At 48.0% G+C, this 17,046-nt stretch overlaps 5 protein-coding genes across 5 annotated transcripts; 4 read left to right on the forward strand and 1 right to left on the reverse strand.

Moving 5' to 3' along the window:
* Positions 1-759: 759 nt before the first annotated feature.
* Positions 760-8,093, reverse strand: AGABI2DRAFT_219047 (hypothetical protein). The gene is made up of 15 exons (XM_006459643.1): positions 6,540-8,093; positions 5,239-6,488; positions 4,859-5,177; positions 4,629-4,801; positions 4,397-4,571; positions 4,235-4,344; positions 3,442-4,183; positions 3,129-3,385; positions 2,686-3,079; positions 2,317-2,631; positions 2,107-2,263; positions 1,991-2,053; positions 1,512-1,939; positions 1,353-1,456; positions 760-1,305 (listed from the first exon to the last, which is right to left on the reverse strand). The coding sequence occupies exons 1-15, from the start codon at positions 7,950-7,952 to the stop codon at positions 870-872; spliced, it is 6,336 nt and encodes a 2,111-aa protein (XP_006459706.1). The 5' UTR covers positions 7,953-8,093; the 3' UTR covers positions 760-869.
* A 239-nt stretch (positions 8,094-8,332) lies between these two features.
* AGABI2DRAFT_135062 (hypothetical protein) lies at positions 8,333-8,741 on the forward strand (the record flags this gene model as incomplete). The annotated part of the gene is made up of 3 exons (XM_006459644.1): positions 8,333-8,361; positions 8,420-8,603; positions 8,655-8,741. The coding sequence occupies 3 exons, from the start codon at positions 8,333-8,335 to the stop codon at positions 8,739-8,741; spliced, it is 300 nt and encodes a 99-aa protein (XP_006459707.1).
* Positions 8,742-10,603: 1,862 nt separating this feature from the next.
* AGABI2DRAFT_135063 (hypothetical protein) lies at positions 10,604-10,811 on the forward strand (the record flags this gene model as incomplete). Its single annotated transcript, XM_006459645.1, has 1 exon — positions 10,604-10,811. A coding segment is annotated over exon 1 (200 nt), but the record flags the coding sequence as incomplete, so codon positions are not given.
* Positions 10,812-11,386: 575 nt separating this feature from the next.
* Positions 11,387-11,926, forward strand: AGABI2DRAFT_66178 (hypothetical protein; the record flags this gene model as incomplete). The annotated part of the gene is made up of 1 exon (XM_006459646.1): positions 11,387-11,926. A coding segment is annotated over one exon (540 nt), but the record flags the coding sequence as incomplete, so codon positions are not given.
* A 626-nt stretch (positions 11,927-12,552) lies between these two features.
* Positions 12,553-16,267, forward strand: AGABI2DRAFT_116669 (hypothetical protein; the record flags this gene model as incomplete). The annotated part of the gene is made up of 7 exons (XM_006459647.1): positions 12,553-12,652; positions 12,704-12,820; positions 12,876-14,195; positions 14,244-14,485; positions 14,538-14,660; positions 14,708-14,921; positions 16,209-16,267. 7 exons carry the CDS (start codon positions 12,553-12,555, stop codon positions 16,265-16,267), a joined length of 2,175 nt encoding a protein of 724 aa, XP_006459710.1.
* Positions 16,268-17,046: the final 779 nt, after the last annotated feature.

Genomic DNA, 17,046 nt, shown 5'->3' on the forward strand with positions numbered 1-17,046 from the left:
GAATATCGACAGGAAAGAGACTGAATGAATCAGCTTCCCTCCAGTCATTGCATCGAGCTTCAATGGCGGTGGTTATCCATTGAACGATATGCTGTCGAGACAGTGACTGGTGAATCGTGCCCAACATGCCAGCCTGGACGCCGGTTGAAGACTCGATAACAAAGATTGGAGATCGCATAACCGACCTAATTCCACCCTGTTCTGTGCTGTACACCAAATGAAGACATTGCGACGCTGTCGAAGGGACTTTTTGGACAAGGTGTGAGACTAGGGCTCGTATGTGGCTGTCTGAGTCATGAACAAACCCGCCCACGTTATCACTCTGTTATCATTCTTTCCCCTATGAACCTGAAATACTGGAACTTTTGCGCTGAATCAATGTTACCGAGCGATAGCGTTCTTGCTGGCTTTTATAGTGCCAGTACTACGACATTGATTAGCCTTTGATTAGATGTTTAGGACTGCTAGAGTATTTTATCGCTCATCCGAAAGACTCGGATCCAGCAGCTAGGAAAGCGAGTAAGGTTGAGATAAGGCAGGCTTTTTTTTCTCGAATATTATTCAGTTGAAACCGTACAAACAGGCACGGGAATTCTATGATCGTGTGTCCTCAGGTGACATTCGAACCTCCTCTGATATCAAACCGCCGGCCAAGCACGTCGCGTGCTGTATTTGATGTAGTACCTGCACCTGGTACTGTCCCGTGGTATATCTGGAGCTCTCCATTTGAACTTCAAAACGTCAACGAGCCCACACAACTCGAGAGTAACAAAATACTGATTCTGAGCAATCGCGTAGGTATTAAGAAATTTGCTACAAGTACAATAGAAACAATGCAAAAGACAATCGTTCATGCGTCAAGATCAAGATCATTCATCATCATCACTATCCATCTCCTCGTCACTATCACTCTCCTCTCCCTCAGCGACTTCAATAGGCTCTAATTCAATATCGTGATCGGCACCGACGTACGAATCGCACACAACGTAGAGCCGCGGTCGGTGGGTTCCCTTTGGCAGGGTAAACTCAAGCTTGACTACGAGGTTCTTGGTCACAGTGACCTTTTTGATAACATACAGCTGCCGACTGTCCCGGTCACCGAGGACAACCCACCAGTTGGCAAGCTTTTTAGAATGGTAAAATGGAGCAACAACAGTTTGGTCGCTTTCCTCGTCGTCGTCATCGATATCTCTCGCAAGAGTGACCTTCATCAAGATGGGAGCACCAGCTGTATAATCGCCCTTGGCGAGATCATACGACACGTCCAAGGTTGGGTAGGAGTTTACGAACATTGCGACATCACGCCTAAAAATCATCAGCAAAGAAACATAGAGGGAGTCGAAATCACTAACATTTGCGTTGAGCTCATTTGCAAGAGCTTAGTGCGATCATCATCCTCCATTTCCATGATGTCGTAAACTGTCTCAATGTCAGCCTCTTTACACCGCTGAATTACCTGATATAACATGTTTATCAACGAAGCGGTTCGCTAACAATGACTTGAGACTTACGTCGGGTTCAAAATGAGGAATTTGCTTTAATGGCGAATCCTTTTCCCACACACCCTGAACGCACATCTGTGACAGATCCATTGCGCCCAGAGCATTCAACCACGCGTTCGACGACATAACATCAACACAAGCAGACAGTAGATTCAAGATCTTCTCCAGAATCAAGGTTTGATCCGCAGCAAGATCAGGAGGAAGTTGTAGACGCGAGAAGTGTGCTTGAAGGAGCAAGAATGTTTTGAAATGTGGGGCTTCGAAATCGGCGCGATCGAGTTTGACGGGCACGCGATCATAGATGCGTCTAAGGAGTACATCTTCGTGACGGCGGATGGGGATGGTCTCAAATTCAGCGGATGAGGAGACAACCTCGAGTAAACCCTTCAGTTTGGTGCGTTCCTTGAGCGAAAGCGTATACACTTCAACGGTCACATCTGGATACAGAGGTTAGACGGTGACTCCATCGATGGCGTACATATACTTACAAGAGATATTGTAATAGGCGGCAATCATGCCAAGGTTAAGGGCGGAAACGTCCATTTCGTCCTCTGTAGAAATTATCATTACAACTATCGGAGCTTTTGCCTTGATGAATGCTTACCGATGGATATACATTTCGAGTTCACGAGGTCGTTGAGCGTGTTTTCGACTAATTCTGACAGATGGTCAGACAAGTGTTGATGGCTGACATTGTGCAAGTTGTAGTAGTTCGGATTTTGCGTCATGCGGCGATAGAAATACGTCCACGTCAGGATATCCTACGCAAGCGCCTCTTCAGTTCCACAAAGGTCCACAATTGAAAGCAACTCACCATTGCATCCTGCTTGTTTTCAATTGTCTTGACCGCGATCTCTGCCAAGAAATAATCGTGTAGCAAATGAGTGGGAAGATGAGACTCGATCGGAAGGCCCTCCGCGAGGAACTTCTTGTAGAAGTCCTTTCTCGTCTGTTGGCACATCAGAACACACCGACTGTCGGTATCTTCTTGCGGACGGCAGGCGCGTCCCATCATTTGCAAGACGTCCATGACAGGATAGTCAACGTAGCGATGCTCCTTGCCCTCGTATGATTGCACACCCATGATGATCACCATATGACTTGCAACGGGAAGGCTCCATGCAGTGTCCTAGGTCAATGCTTCAGTCCATACCCAACTCTAACATAGCTCGACGTTACGTACCTTGGACGCTACAAGAACCTGAATGGCACCGGACTCGAACAAGCGCTGCACAATAATCTTATCCTGCCTGCTAAGTGCCTCATGATAGTACCCAATCCCATGCTTCAGCGTTTCAATCAATCCCTTGTCACTGAGATGGTCCAAGTGAGGTTGAAGCTTGTCCAGTTCCGTATAGAGGAACCTCTCTGGATCATCGTCAGCAGCACAGTGCGTGACGAGATCATCAACAGTCAGACGGCATTGGCGGCGCGAAGGTACGAAGACAATGACGGGTTTACTTGGTGAATATTCAAGTATAGCGAGGTAAGCGGGTTTCGACATGGCGATCATGAGTGAAGGGAAATGAGGGATCGTGAAGGACTGGATATGGATCTCCATGTTCAACGGACGAGCACTAGCGAGCGGGTCAATTACGAAGGCAATCTAACACAATGGTCACTCACTTGGGCGAGAAGTTGAATATCGTATGCGATTTGGCACCAATCCACTCTCCAAGGTCTTCTGCGTTGGCCAACGAAACACCACAAGCTACGATACGCGTCTGCACCTTCGTTTGGAACGAAACGTAGCGCGTCCTCGATATAACGACCTCATATGTCGGCCCTACTTCACCTCCCACTTGCTGGATCTCGTCCGCTATCAAAAGTCCAATGTTCTGGACGTTCTTTCTCTGGCGCCATCGTCTCGACAAGACATCCCACTAAAAGAATGAGAGTAAATGGTGAAGTCAAGCACGAGGATAATACGAGCACTTACCTGCGTCGGCGTGCATACGACGACATCTGCCTTCTCAAGCAACCTCAAGTCCGCACTCGTCTCTCCCGTCAATCCAACAATCTCTTTCCCACCTTGTAACTTTCCGAACTTCCTTTTCCACTCTTCAACCCGTTGGTCCACCATCTCCTGGAACGGTTCAATACAAACCGCCCTGGGCTGTTCCCGCTTGCTCCATAATCGCAAAAGTGCAAATTCCGCACAAACAGTCTTACCACTTCCCGTAGGCGCACCAACAAACACGTTTTCGTCAGACATATATAAAGCCTGGAAGACTTGCGTTTGAATCTTGTTGAAATCCGTCACCGTGCTCTCGTAGATGGTTTCGAATTCCTTGTTATGTAACGCGGAAATCGGTAAGCGTTGAAGCTCGAGAAGCGCGGTAGGAGGCGGGAACTTGGCCGGCAGGATAAGGTGCTTGAATGAGATTGGTAGCCTCGTCTCAGACTGCAGCCAGCGGTCGGAGATGATGGAAATGTAGTAATTGGGCGGGACTGGCTCGGACATGGGGACGGTGATTGTAACGTTGTGCTCATCCTCGGCGTAACGTTGACGGAGAACGAAATTATCATGGAAAAGAATCACCTCGCCGTCCACATCTTCGACGAGAATGATAAAAGTTTCGGCAGCGCCGTGAATTTTCTCGTCCCACCGGAAATCGGGTATGATGGATAGGTCGATGCGCAGAAGGGACCTCGTGATAGGCTGGACTTGAGCCGATAGCCTAAATCAATACGTCAGCATAAGTATAATGGAAGATGGTAGGCCTGCTTACTGAAGCTTGGGGAAGCTGTGGACGAGACGGTGCACCAGCTTGCCGGCGTTCGGGATGCCAATCAGCTCTCCGATTTCGGGGGGCGTTAGATCAAAGTAGCGATACCATGGCTGATCAAAGATGGTCGGACTTTAATACTCAGAAACAGAAAAGACAACTCACGAATTGTTTGCCTTCAGCCTTCCTAACAACCTCAGTCGGTACACCTCTGAACTGCCTCAGTGGCGTCATAGACCCCCACATCCTCTTTTCAACCATCTTGCATAAATCTAACGCTGCCTTCGCAGGGACCGCCCACCCACGTTTCAAACATATTTCGAACATTGCGCGAAGAATACTATAGACACGAATTAGAGGGGGACAAAAGCACGAGAATAATAGAAACGTTACTTACCGACCAGCAGACTGTTGAACGAATACCATATCCGCCACCAAAACGAATCCATCCAGCTTCAATTGAGATATATACGCCTGTAACAGGACGTTGATTTTTGCGGCGGGTTCCTCCACGCCCTCTTTCACAGGGATCGGTACGCGTTCTAAAAGCTTTACCAACTCGAGTTTTTCCTGCAGATGACACTTCAATACAAAGCCTCTTTGTAAACGCTTAAAAGAAATACAAACCTCTTGGCGAACAGGAATCAATTTGAACTCGTTTGAGAGCGCGAACACTCTGAATAACTCCAACGTCGACATTGATGGCTTAAGGTGTTTGTTATACACCAGCATCGAGTTGTAGGTCACGTAATAATGCGACGCGATCTTGCCCAGCTCCGTACTCTGGAATCTGCCAGACGAACGTTCGTACTTCAAAAGTTGGCATTTCTCCAACATGACAGCTGCCGAATGGATAAGATCGGCACGCTTCTGTACAAGGCCAGCATCGTCTTGGTAGTCCACACCCACACTATAGAGTCCTGGGTCTTTGAGCATACGGACGTACCTTGAAAAGAAAAAGCGTCAATGACGATATCGGAAGATGCGTAAAAGTGGACGATACTCACAGATATGTATATCCCAACCACTGAACTGCCTCGTCCCTGTTCCTAATCGTCCCAAGCACGACCTCTGCGTTTAGATTATCCGCCAACTTCGCTACGAATTGACTCTCGATCGGCAGCTGCTGGTTCAACAGACTAAGGTAATATTGCAACTCTTGGTGGTTCGTGATGATGACACCTTCTCCAAACGTATCGTACTGGGGTCTTCCTGCACGCCCTAACATTTGCAGGACGTCTTGACTCGATAGCTCGACCCAGCGTCCTTTTTCGGGGTTGTAGATCTGGGTGCCTTTGATGATGACGGTGTGGGCGGGGAGATTAACACCCCAAGCGAGGGTGGCGGTACAGACGAGGACTTGAACGTGGCCTTCAGAGAACAGATCCTCCACGAGCGTGCGATCTTCGCGTGACATTCCGGCATGATGGATAGCGAAACCGAAAGGTAACAAGTCGACCAGATTCCTATCCTTCGCGTTCGAGGATTCTTCAGTCAGGATTTCACGAGTAGCACCCTCGGCTTTGACGAATTGGGTGATCGTTTCCTTCTCCATGGCCATATCCCTAAGGAACTTCGCCGTCTTGGCCGTCTCTTTGCGGGAATGAACGAATACGAGCGTTTGGTTCTTTCCGGCTTGGTCGAGAACCTTTTCATAGCAGACTTCATTCATAACCTGATAACGCTTGATGGCCTTTTTCTCCGTGATACCAATGAATTGTTGCTGAAGAGCGCAAGGACGGTAGGTGGCATCGAAGTAGAACAGACCCTTCTTCTCGTCAACGCGGAGGAAAGTCGCGACATCTTGATAGTTGGGCAGGGTCGCCGAAAGGCCGACAAGACGAACATACTCGTTCGTCTGTTCCATGCGACGGATGGTACGGGAAACAATGGCCTCGAGGACTGGGCCACGATCGTCGTGGAGGAGATGGATTTCGTCAATAATGACAAGTCGAACTAGATTGGTATAGCTCGTGTCCGTACTCTTGCGCGTGATGACATCCCACTTTTCGGGGGTGGTAACGATGATTTGTGTCTCCGCGATTTGCTGCTTCGTCATTTGAGAGTCTCCTGTCAACTCTCCGACTTTGACCCCGAAGACTTTGAGACGCGCTTGGAAGTTTCCGACCATTTCCTGGACGAGGGCTTTCATGGGAGCGACGTAGATGATCTTGAAGCCGTCGAGGTCGAATTGTCCGGTCTCTTCATCACGCCACTTTGCAAGTTCATTTAAAATTGTCAACATGGCGACATTGGTCTACGTTGGGATCAGATAAGCGAGTCAATATAAACACATGGAGAAAGTCACCTTGCCGGCACCCGTCGGCGCACAGAGAAGAATGGGTTCATCGGTACCAAAGGCGACAGGGAAGAGTTTGCTCTGAACGCGGTTGAGACGTGGGACGGTGAAGGCTTCGCGTGCCCAAGCGGGGAGAGAGGATACGGGGACGAGTTCGTTGTCTGTGACGGGTTTTGATTTGGGAGCAGGTACGTGAATTTCTTCGTAACCCTTCTTCGAGCGCTTGAAAGAACCATCGGGTAGTTTGCACTTTTTGTTCGACATGAGGTGGCCGCCCTGGCTGAACGCCAAGCTCTCGAGGTCAACGACGCGCTTGGGCTGGACAGTGGAGCCAGGAGCCAAGGTAGCGGTTTTGGGGACTTCTGTTTTAGCAGCCTCGTCGACATCCATGTCGTCCGTCGTTTTCTTCTTATCTTGACCACCAGCTAATTCTCGCAGAATCCAACCCACGCCTTTCTCTCTCATAGCCACCTCGACGTTGACGCGTTCATCAGCATCGCTACGCATGAGTTTGGTGCACCAGACGACGACGTCGCGATTTTTGATGAAGATTTGGATGATGTGATGACTCTGGTAGTCGAAAAGCTCCATCAGCTGGTTCTCGCAGTCACGGAGATTTGACTCTGAGCCAAGGATGGAGAGAACGGAGGCGGCCTTGTCGGCGGCGGTGACGGGGTCTGGGTATATTTCTGAGACTTGCCGCTGTACCCAGAAACCGTCGACAGTATGAGGGGAGATGATATCCTTTTGAGCTTTACGCGCTTTGTCGCGTCCTTCGCCACCTATAACCATTCCTTCCTCGCCTGGAGCCTCCTCACCGGTAGCGTCTTCTTTGTCACCTTCATCCTCCTCCTCTTCCTCGCCATCCGACTCGTCTTTGATCTCATAACCCTCGTCTTCCTCTTCTTCCTGCTCCTCCTCGTCGAAAACGACAGCAACGCCGACTTCGCCGTCAATCTCAGCATCTTTGCGCTCCATATCGACGTCGGCAACGACTTCATCATCGGCGTTGTAGTCGGTAATCTTTTTTGACAGGTTGAGGAGTTGGGAGAACTGCTCGCCGGTGATAGGGCCAAGGACGTCTTCTATTTCGCGCTTTTTGTCGAAATCCTTGAGCGCGTCACTCTTCAACGACTCGAGGACGGCATCAGCAGCACTCCGGACGATGTCCTGGGCCTGGTCACCTAGAGCGGTATGAACTGAAGAGAGCATGAGCTCGTAGACCTCGCGCGTTTCCAGTGTTCTGGGTCGGTACGTTAAACCTTCAACGCCCTGGGTCGATTCGATGATGTCGGCGGGACCAAAACCGGCGCCTTCAGCCTTGCGCCTGGCTGGCTTTTCGGCATGTTCGTGTGACTCTGCGGCTTTCCGCTTCTTCTTTTCGAGATCCTTCGGAGCAGCACGGACGACTCGAGAACCCATCTCTCTGGGGTCGATGCGGCCTGCGAGGGAGGTTGGGGCGCCATCTGGCTCCTTGTCTCTGCGGGGGAGAACAGACCTGTCCGCAGTGAGAACCAGGGAAGAAATGGCGCCATAGTTGTAGCCAGAAAGATCAGGTTTGCCAGGAGGTCGGCCAGCCATGGTTGTGAACAGAAAGAAAAACCCAAAGTCCGCTGACTGCGTGCACATTGCTTATGTAATGCTGACTTCCGAGTCATCAATATGATATCGTTTCTTTACTCCCTTGCACTGCGCCGTACCCCCAACAACCCGGCTTCCTCTTCCTCAGATCAACCGTAACTGTAACTGGACGACAGCGAAGATCAGAGGAGGACGAAACACAGTCCTGGGTATTACGAGCGATGGAACGCCAATCTCAAGCAGCTCAAAAGTCACTCGTGCGTCACTTTGTTGTTTTCCTTTTTCCTTGCGTGACATGCCCTTTCCAGGGCCACTGACTCCTCACCCTCTGGTAGATTTCTCCGATCCTCGGTCAGCCGCGGTCGTGCGGGCCATCGTCACACCTCCGCGCATAACGACGAGCCCGTCACCACCAATGAAAATGAGACGTACTTCATTTCGACTCCAGAGATTGAGTTGAAGCAGCCCATCAGTCGCGTGTACAAGCAGCGGGTGCGTCGTTGTTACAACTTCTCCTCTGACTCGCGCGCTCAAGGCGAGCAGCTCTTTCGGTCTTCAAAGTTGCATCGCCTACAAACCTCAAATCTAGGACGACGACCCATTGTTGGTCAACAAGATTCAATCCGGTGACACTGTTCATACGGCCAAAAGACCGGGCAGCAAGCTTCTACGCCTTCGACCTCCGCTGCTCCCCAGACAGAACAGAACATTCATGGTAATCTCATATAGCTAAATTGCCATTGCTGGCATCAACCCTTTTGCTGATCTCGGCGTCAATCCCAATATGGTGAGCCATCCGATTGTAAGTACTACACGACTATCCATCCTCAATACCCTTGATAGATGACTTTGTTATTTAACGATCCGCGGGTTCTTGCCTCTGCAATGTCCAACCCCACAGTCATTGCTATGAACCCTTAACTCTCCCACATGATAACCCAGATGCAACAAATGTCCCAAAGCGAAAAATTTCAACCCATGATGTGCGTTTATCTGTCACATATCCTTTGTTAGCATTGACTCGATGATTCGATCCAGCCAAGAGCAATTGCGCGGGTGGTTTCTTTGATGCATCAGACACAAGGCGGATCCGGCGGCGGTCCATTTGGCAACTCTTTCGCTCCTCCCTCTGGTTTCCCCACCCAGGTCAAAACACTTCTACGCCCTCGTCAATGGCACCATCGACAAATAATTCGCCATGTCGACAACACAGGCTCCGCCTTCTGGAACAACAAATCTCGCCCCGGTGCTGGAGGTGCAGGTGGTGCAGGCTTGGAGGTCTAGGTGGTTTTTGGTGCACCGGCGCCACTTGCAGGTACACGGACGCCTGAAGAACGATTTCAAGTTTAATACCAGGTGAGTTCTTTTCTGCAATCGGACACTGTAACCGCGCCTTATAGATTTCCATGATTCTTTTATTAGCAATTGTAAGATATGGGTTTCATGAATGCATGGCAGAATGTTAGGGCATCGATGACGACGGACATTCGGCTATTGGGTATAATCTAAGTGGTGGTGGGCTGTAAAATGTCAAATACCTTGTCACCTAAGATCTCTAGCTAAGCTAGCGTTACCTCAGCAGAGCGATAACATGCGTTCAACTAACTTACTTAAGCAGCGGGCAAACATCCTCGTTCACGCACCATGTCAAACGCTTCTACAACCGTTCGGTATGCCATCGTCGACCAATCACACAATATTGTCGTTGGTGTCGATAGCATAGATGTCAGCGAGACTCTCACTATCAGCGATCTCAAGAAAAGGATTTTAGAAGAACAAGGTTATCGCGACGTCAAGCCCGGACTTACCGATGTATATCGGTCCGAGTCCTTGAACGCGACTGCTGAACCGGATGATGAGTTCCAAGAAAAGGTCTCGGCACTCCTGATCAGAAGCAAGCCATTGGCGGTGGTGAAGAAAATTAGGGATATTAGCATCAGGGAAGAAGAGTTATTGTTTGTCGAGCTTCCTTGTACGCTTTTTATATACTTTTCTATCTTCTTCCTTTAATCTTCAACAACTCTTATCTCAGGGCGGGATGTATGGTACTGCCTCGTCGACCAGTCACATGAAATTGTAGCTCGCGTCGATTGTATCGATGTCAGCAAGGCCCTGACTATAAACAAACTGATGGAAAAGGTCAAGGAAAAACATACTTTACAGGTCAATACCGTACTCCTCAACGTATACCAGTCGCACATCACCTTGACTGATGAACAGGAGGACGACTTTCAAGCGAATGTCTCAGCCTGCCTAAACAAAAGCAAGCGATTGGCGTTCGCGAAAAAAATTAGAGATTGTGGCATTGGGGAAGAAGAGATCCTGTTTGTCGAGCTACCTTGTATGTTTTTTTCTTTACTTTTCCATCCTTCCCCTCTAATCTTCAACGACTCCTATCTCAGGGCGGGATGTATCGTACTGCCTCGTCGACAAGTCACATAAAATCATAGCTCGTGTCGATAGTATCGTTGTCAGCGAGGCCCTGACTATAGCCAAGCTGATGGAAAAGGTCAAGGAAAAACATACTTTACAGGTCAATACCATACTCCTCAACGTATACCAGTCACACATCACCTTGACTGATGAACAGGAGGACGACTTCCAAGCGAATGTCTCAGCCTTCCTGAACAAAAGCAAGCGACTGTGGAGCTTGAAGACAATTCAAGCTCTTGACATTGGGAAAGAGGAGATACTGTTTGTCGCGCTTCCTTGTACGCTTTTTCTTTCTTTAACCTTTCCCCTATTATCCTCCTTGACTCTTTCTCGCAGGGATACAACCTGTGGATGTATGGTACCGTCTTGTAGACCACGAGAACATTTTCAAAGGAACTTTGAACAAAGTGTCGGCAGCCACTGTCTTGGACTTGATGCATTGTGTCAAGGACACCAGATCGAACGACCTTAGCCATGTTGACGCTCAAAGCCTTGTGGTATGGAGTCACAAGCCACATTTCCATACGAATACAAGGCCCGAGTGCATCAAGAACATAGACTTCAACGGGAATGCTAATGTCACCAAGCTCGAATGTGAAACAATTAGAGATCTTGGCCTCGGGAAGAAGGACATGTTGATCGTGCAGTTCCCTGGTGCGTTATTATACCGGTCCCAATGTTACCCCAACTCTAACAGTTTATTACGATAGCCCAGCCCCACTAACCTTTGGACATGCCTATTCCAGGTGCACGTCCCCCTAACCCTATATCGGTTGGCATGAGGGTCTAATGTGGTCCCCGCCCACTCAGCGCACTACTGACATCTCTCGACGCGCTCTCCGCTCTCCCCCCATCAGCTCACCATCGTCGTCGATACCCTCCGTGACTCGCTCAACCAACTCCAATATCTCTCTCCTTTTACTCGCTCCGTCTGTGGAAACCTCGGCAACACGCGCATGTTCTACCGCATCGACACCACACAATTTGTTGGACCGTATCGAACTCGGGATGTATTCCATGAAGAGGGATGCTGCGCCATGACTGACCAATATGACCCCAAAGTCTATTTGGCTGTCATCATTCGACAAAAGAGTTATGATATCCCGCTTGCACATGGGAATCTCGCGCCAGGGAAGATGTTTATCAATCGAGAGTGTAGACCTGTTGGTTTGGTGGGGTGGGAGTGTGCGGCTTGGATGCCATCCTATTTGGATTTGACGGCTGGGGCTTGGACGAGGAGGAGTGATGCTGAGATTTCGGCTCATGTGCTTCTGCGATGTCTTCCGCAATATATGGATGAACTTGAGGTCGAGCGGGAGCGTATACCCCTTATTGATTTTGCTTTGTCTATCGCTATCTTATTGATGTGTAATCTTGTATAGTTAATCAAACCGTCTTCTTGTTGGCACGTAGTGCCTCATTGAAAGTCGCCAACTAAGGACGAGCACACTAAGAACGAGCACGCGGAACTGAACACGAACAGAGATAGGATTGAAAGGAACTAACTATCTACTCGTCGCCCTACAATATATATATTATAATAACACGTAATAAAGAGCCCCGAGCCAGGCTTCCCAACTTCTGTGGATCACTCGCAGAATACTTTGTGGACTCTGTAAGCCGCGGCCTTACACTCATGTAGGTATTGATCATAATAATTCCAAATCGTCGCTTCACCTGTTTCGAAAATCACTCTCGAATCGCCTATCCGAATTGCCCTACATTCAATTTCCACGTGTATCCTTCATCCACCTGCAAGCCTTATACCTATTTTCATATAGCTAGACTAGTGAATGAGTCTCAACGCGACATCGCCAATGGCGGATACGGGACAACGAGAGGAATTGGTGCAGTCTTAACTTCCACTTGTTTACTTATCACATGGGACAGTCAAATATAAGATTCTCGGAGGCACAGGTTCAAAACTGTTACAATAGGCGCCGTGACCGTGAAATGACAGTAAGTGGGAACACCCTTCCTTTCCGTCATTCCCTCACCCGCTGTCGCAATGTCCCAGCACTCACCCTCCGTCGTTGATCGCACAAAGAGTTGGCTCAGGCTTTTCAAACGACAACGATCTCCATCAATTCATCCTGGTCAGCATTCCGGTACAGGCGACTTGATTAGGCTATCAAAAACACACTAATGTGATACCATAGGCTCTTTTGCAAACGCCCAGGGCGTTACTATCAATGGGGGTCAGTTCATCGATGCGGGCGATATCAATGAAGTGAAAATCAATTATTTCAATACTGTCATTTCGAGTAGGCAAGCGGGTGCGTATTCTTTCGTGTTGCTCACGGAAACCGAGCGCTGACTTTGTCCTCGCAGTTTTCGAATTACTGGAACCGTATACATGCCTCGATGCCACGAAGGACTCCAGCGCTCGATATCCGCCACCAAGGTGCCATCCCGACACGCGATTGAAGATCAGAGAAAGACTCATGAGGTGGCTTGTGTATGAGTACGATGAAAGGAAAATGTTGTGGGTTCGTGGTTCTGCCGGTACCGGGAAATCCGCTGTTGCTCAGTCCTTCGCTGATTCTTGCGAGGAGAAGGAGATTCTTGGAGCGTCCTACTTTTTCTCCCGCACCACTGCTCGAGACAAGCTCGAAACTGTTGTGCCGACGCTTGTATACCAGCTTGCTAGAAGTGTTCCTGAGTATCATTCTTTCATAGAACACCGTTTGGCCAAGGACCATATCCTGCTACGAAATTCTCCACCTGTTCAATTTCGGAAACTGATTGTTGAACCCTTCGCCAACCTCCAACGTGAGCGTCCTCGAAAGCCAATTGTCGTTATCCTGGATGGCCTCGATGAGTGCGCAGGGGGAGAGGCTCAGCAAGAGATTCTTGAAATGATCACCAACTCCATGCGCACGAATCCAGATCTCCCCCTTCGCTGGCTTATCTTCAGTCGTCCCGAGGCTCACCTCAAGAATGCATTCTCCCCAATGTCAGAATGTGGCCGTGAGGAGCTTATCATCGACAGCGAGTGTCGGGAGAACGTGGATCGATACGTCAAGGATAGGCTTGTCAAAATTAAGGCGGCATACAATGATATGATACCCACAGACTGGCCTCCCCAGAACAAGCTTGAAGAGCTTCTTGATGCGGTATCGGGGCTCTTTATTTTCGCGTCGACGTGTTTGAATTACATCAACGATCCAGAAGAAGCCGATCCCATCTCTCAGCTAGACTCTCTGTTATCGTTTTTGCGTCGATCGCAAGGGGTTGTGTCCAGGAACCCTTTGGCGGCAATTGATCTTTTCTATCATCAAATTCTTCTGGATATATCCCCCGACGTGTTTGAGACGACGTGGAAAATTTTGGCGTATATATGTCACCAAAGTAAATTTGATCCGTATCATAGAATCAACTCAGCGCAAGCACTCTCCAATTATCTCCGACTTGACCAACATGCTTTCTACAAGGCCCTGCGTGGACTGTACTCCGCCATGAAAGTACCAGAACCAAGAGATGCCACTAAAACCCAGTTACAATTCTATCATGCCTCATTCCAAGACTTCCTCCTCGATCCTAACCGTTCTGGAAGATTTGTCATTGGGGAGTACAAGGCACAAGTGATCATCCTGCAGTCGTGGATCTACTGGATGGACGTTGATGCCACCCACTTTCACACTCTCGATGGTAAGCCCGAGTCTGGAGAAATCTGGAAATCGACCTGATTATTTTCAGAGTTGAATTACAAAAGGAAGCACGAGCACGATAGTCTCCCCGGTTTGACTTGGGCATCTGAAGACAATAGATTGCACCTCTCTCAGAAAATCACTGAGGTGCTTGTACTTGGCTTGTTTCATGGTATCCTTCGCATGCAATGGGATGGTGTGGATGACGGCCTTCTCACCCAACTCTCCAACGTTAATTTCAGGTATTGGACGCATATTGATCCTTTTTTAATTGTCATCCTCTGCCGACTGGTGATTGTATTTCCAAATTTGATCTTACTTTCTATACTGACCCTGTATTTAGGATCCATCAACGTCATTTGTGCGGGTTGAGCCGTCCAGCCCCACGGACTACCAACTGTTAAAGTATTTCAACCTCGTGATTGGGAACGGTGTTGCCAAACAAGCTAGATTTCCTCTAGATTTTGTAAGTACAATAACCTGATGTCTTGTTATACTCTGACATGTTCCTAGTTCCTCCCTGACGATGAATGGAATCGGGAATATTTTTTCATTGGGCACGGGTTGAAGTCAGCCTTTGTATGGAGAACAAAACCTGGTGGTTCGGGCAAACAGGGCGTGCATTCTATTCGCAGTGACCAAGAGCCTACTGAAGCACACATATCTCAGTACCGCAATGATCTTGATGAATTGGAGTGGAATGAAGAGGAAGCCACATTGGCGATGGGTTAAGTAAGGCCAGAAAATTGTCATGAACAGTTTCTACAAATTCTTTATTAAAATTATATTTGTATCCCCGACTCTTGCGAAGCTAGAGGAGGGTTGTGTTGGATGCAAACGACTCCTCTGACAGCACATCCGTCTGCGCGTGAGATGATGTACCGTGTTTGGGTTACATTATTCTTTTGAGAAGCTTTGGAAACCTGATTTTCGTTCTTTTGGAAATCCGTCGTTCAGTAGCATCGAGAAAAAGTGGGGCTTTTTTCTTTTTAGAAGGTTGGACGGTTCTAGATGCTGCCGAAAGTTCGGTTGGCGTCGTTTTGTCTTTCCTGTTTGCACGCGCTTGCCACCTAGCCCTCTGCTGTTGTCTCTGGAGTCTGTAGTCCACTTGGCTCGTGCGCTTATTTCCAATAATTCTGAGTTGTTGGTTCTGGTACCAAGGAGCCATGCTTTTTTCATGTTTTGGGATTGTATACGACTGACCATGCATACCTCAGTGCTCACCCATTGGAATATATGAGAAATATCCAAGTTTGTGGGCGAGATTATAGGTACTTTTTTCTGTGTGGGTCAGGTCAGGGGAGCGTTTAGGGAAGGCAATATTGTCGAAACACACACCAACACAAGTACAATATAGTCAAATACTATTACATGGGAGACAACATTAATAGTCATCATAGTGCGCGAAGGACAACACCTGCCTTCGCGCTGGTACATAAAATTGCATGAGAAGTGATAGTGTTATCCCCCATACTAATAACATTAATATGTTAAGATTTGCAGAAGACAGTGTCAGTGTTCGCGCAGTACACTAGCAATTACTCAAAAACCCGCAAGGCAATTGTGCAACAACTCTTGCACCGTTTTGTCTGAAACTTTCCAAAAGCAATCCTTAGTATAGCCTGTAACTGTGTGCGATGTTCTGGAGCATTGGAAGCAAATTCAGGCATGCAGTGAGTAAAACAACCTTGTCACTGGTGAGTTTTAGTAACAGTTAAGTACCTGAAACAAAACTTACACTAATGACTTGAGATTCGAGTATAATATAGATATCTATCATGTTTAATATGTGTAGTAGTTTCAGAGCAAACGAGTTAAATACAGATCCAATATATCAAGATTACTTCCCTATCAATATTAGTATGCTATAACTAACCGGTGCTACACTGCTAAATAACACGGCTATATGTAACCACTATAGTCTACTCAAAAATGCGATTCTAACGCCTCTAATATCATGCAAATCGGACCACTCCTCAATATGTTATAGCATTTTCTTTTATTTTTGTTCTAGAAAAATACTATATCAGCGCGGAGAAGGATGCAGTCGTTCGCGCAATCTCACTCCGTTGACTGGTCTATAGTTCCCGAGCCAATAGTGTCAATACTCCTCGAAGGACAACCTCAGTCTTCGCGCAGTGGCTGTACCTTTCCAACTTGAGCATCAGCCAGATCATACTGAAACTCGAGACGCGTTTCCTCACCAACCACTGGTCCGATGGACTTCAAATTTACGGGGGCAGGACCTTGAAATACAGAGAACGTGTGTGCGAAGTGTTGAGGAAGGGGGGATTGAATTAGGCTCGCGATGGAGAAAATGACCTAGGGAGTGGTAAGTCCAACAACTCGTCGAATATCACGCCGAAAACCTACCAGAAACTCATCATACTTTAGGATATTATAGTCCTTTATGTTGTACAATATGTGTACAAGTTTCAAACGGAACCGGCGCTGTGCGCTTTCACTAATAACACATTACATTTCGATACATATTACCATTTTCCACAGTCAAATCTCTCCCTGGGTCCGCAAAACTTCGGGAACTCGTTAAGCCACTAGGACCACACAGTAGACGTTAATTTCGCGAAGATTGGAGCGGATTTGGGATCGGGGCAATGAGATTTCTCTTACCTCAATGATTATTTTCTTTCTTTCATAGCCGTCTTAATACTCATTCTCGTATCCTCAAACTCGGTGAGGTTTACCTCTACAATGTGAGCTACAAGCTCCGGGCTTTTCAAGGCGACAGAGTTACGGAACGTCTTCCTATGCTCAAGATCACTCAAAAACCCGCAAGGGCATAAGACAACAATCCCCGCACTGTTTGACCTCAGACTTTGTATACAGTGTTC

This window comes from Agaricus bisporus (genome assembly GCF_000300575.1).
Source record: "Agaricus bisporus var. bisporus H97 unplaced genomic scaffold AGABI2scaffold_3, whole genome shotgun sequence".
NCBI lineage: Eukaryota > Fungi > Basidiomycota > Agaricomycetes > Agaricales > Agaricaceae > Agaricus > Agaricus bisporus.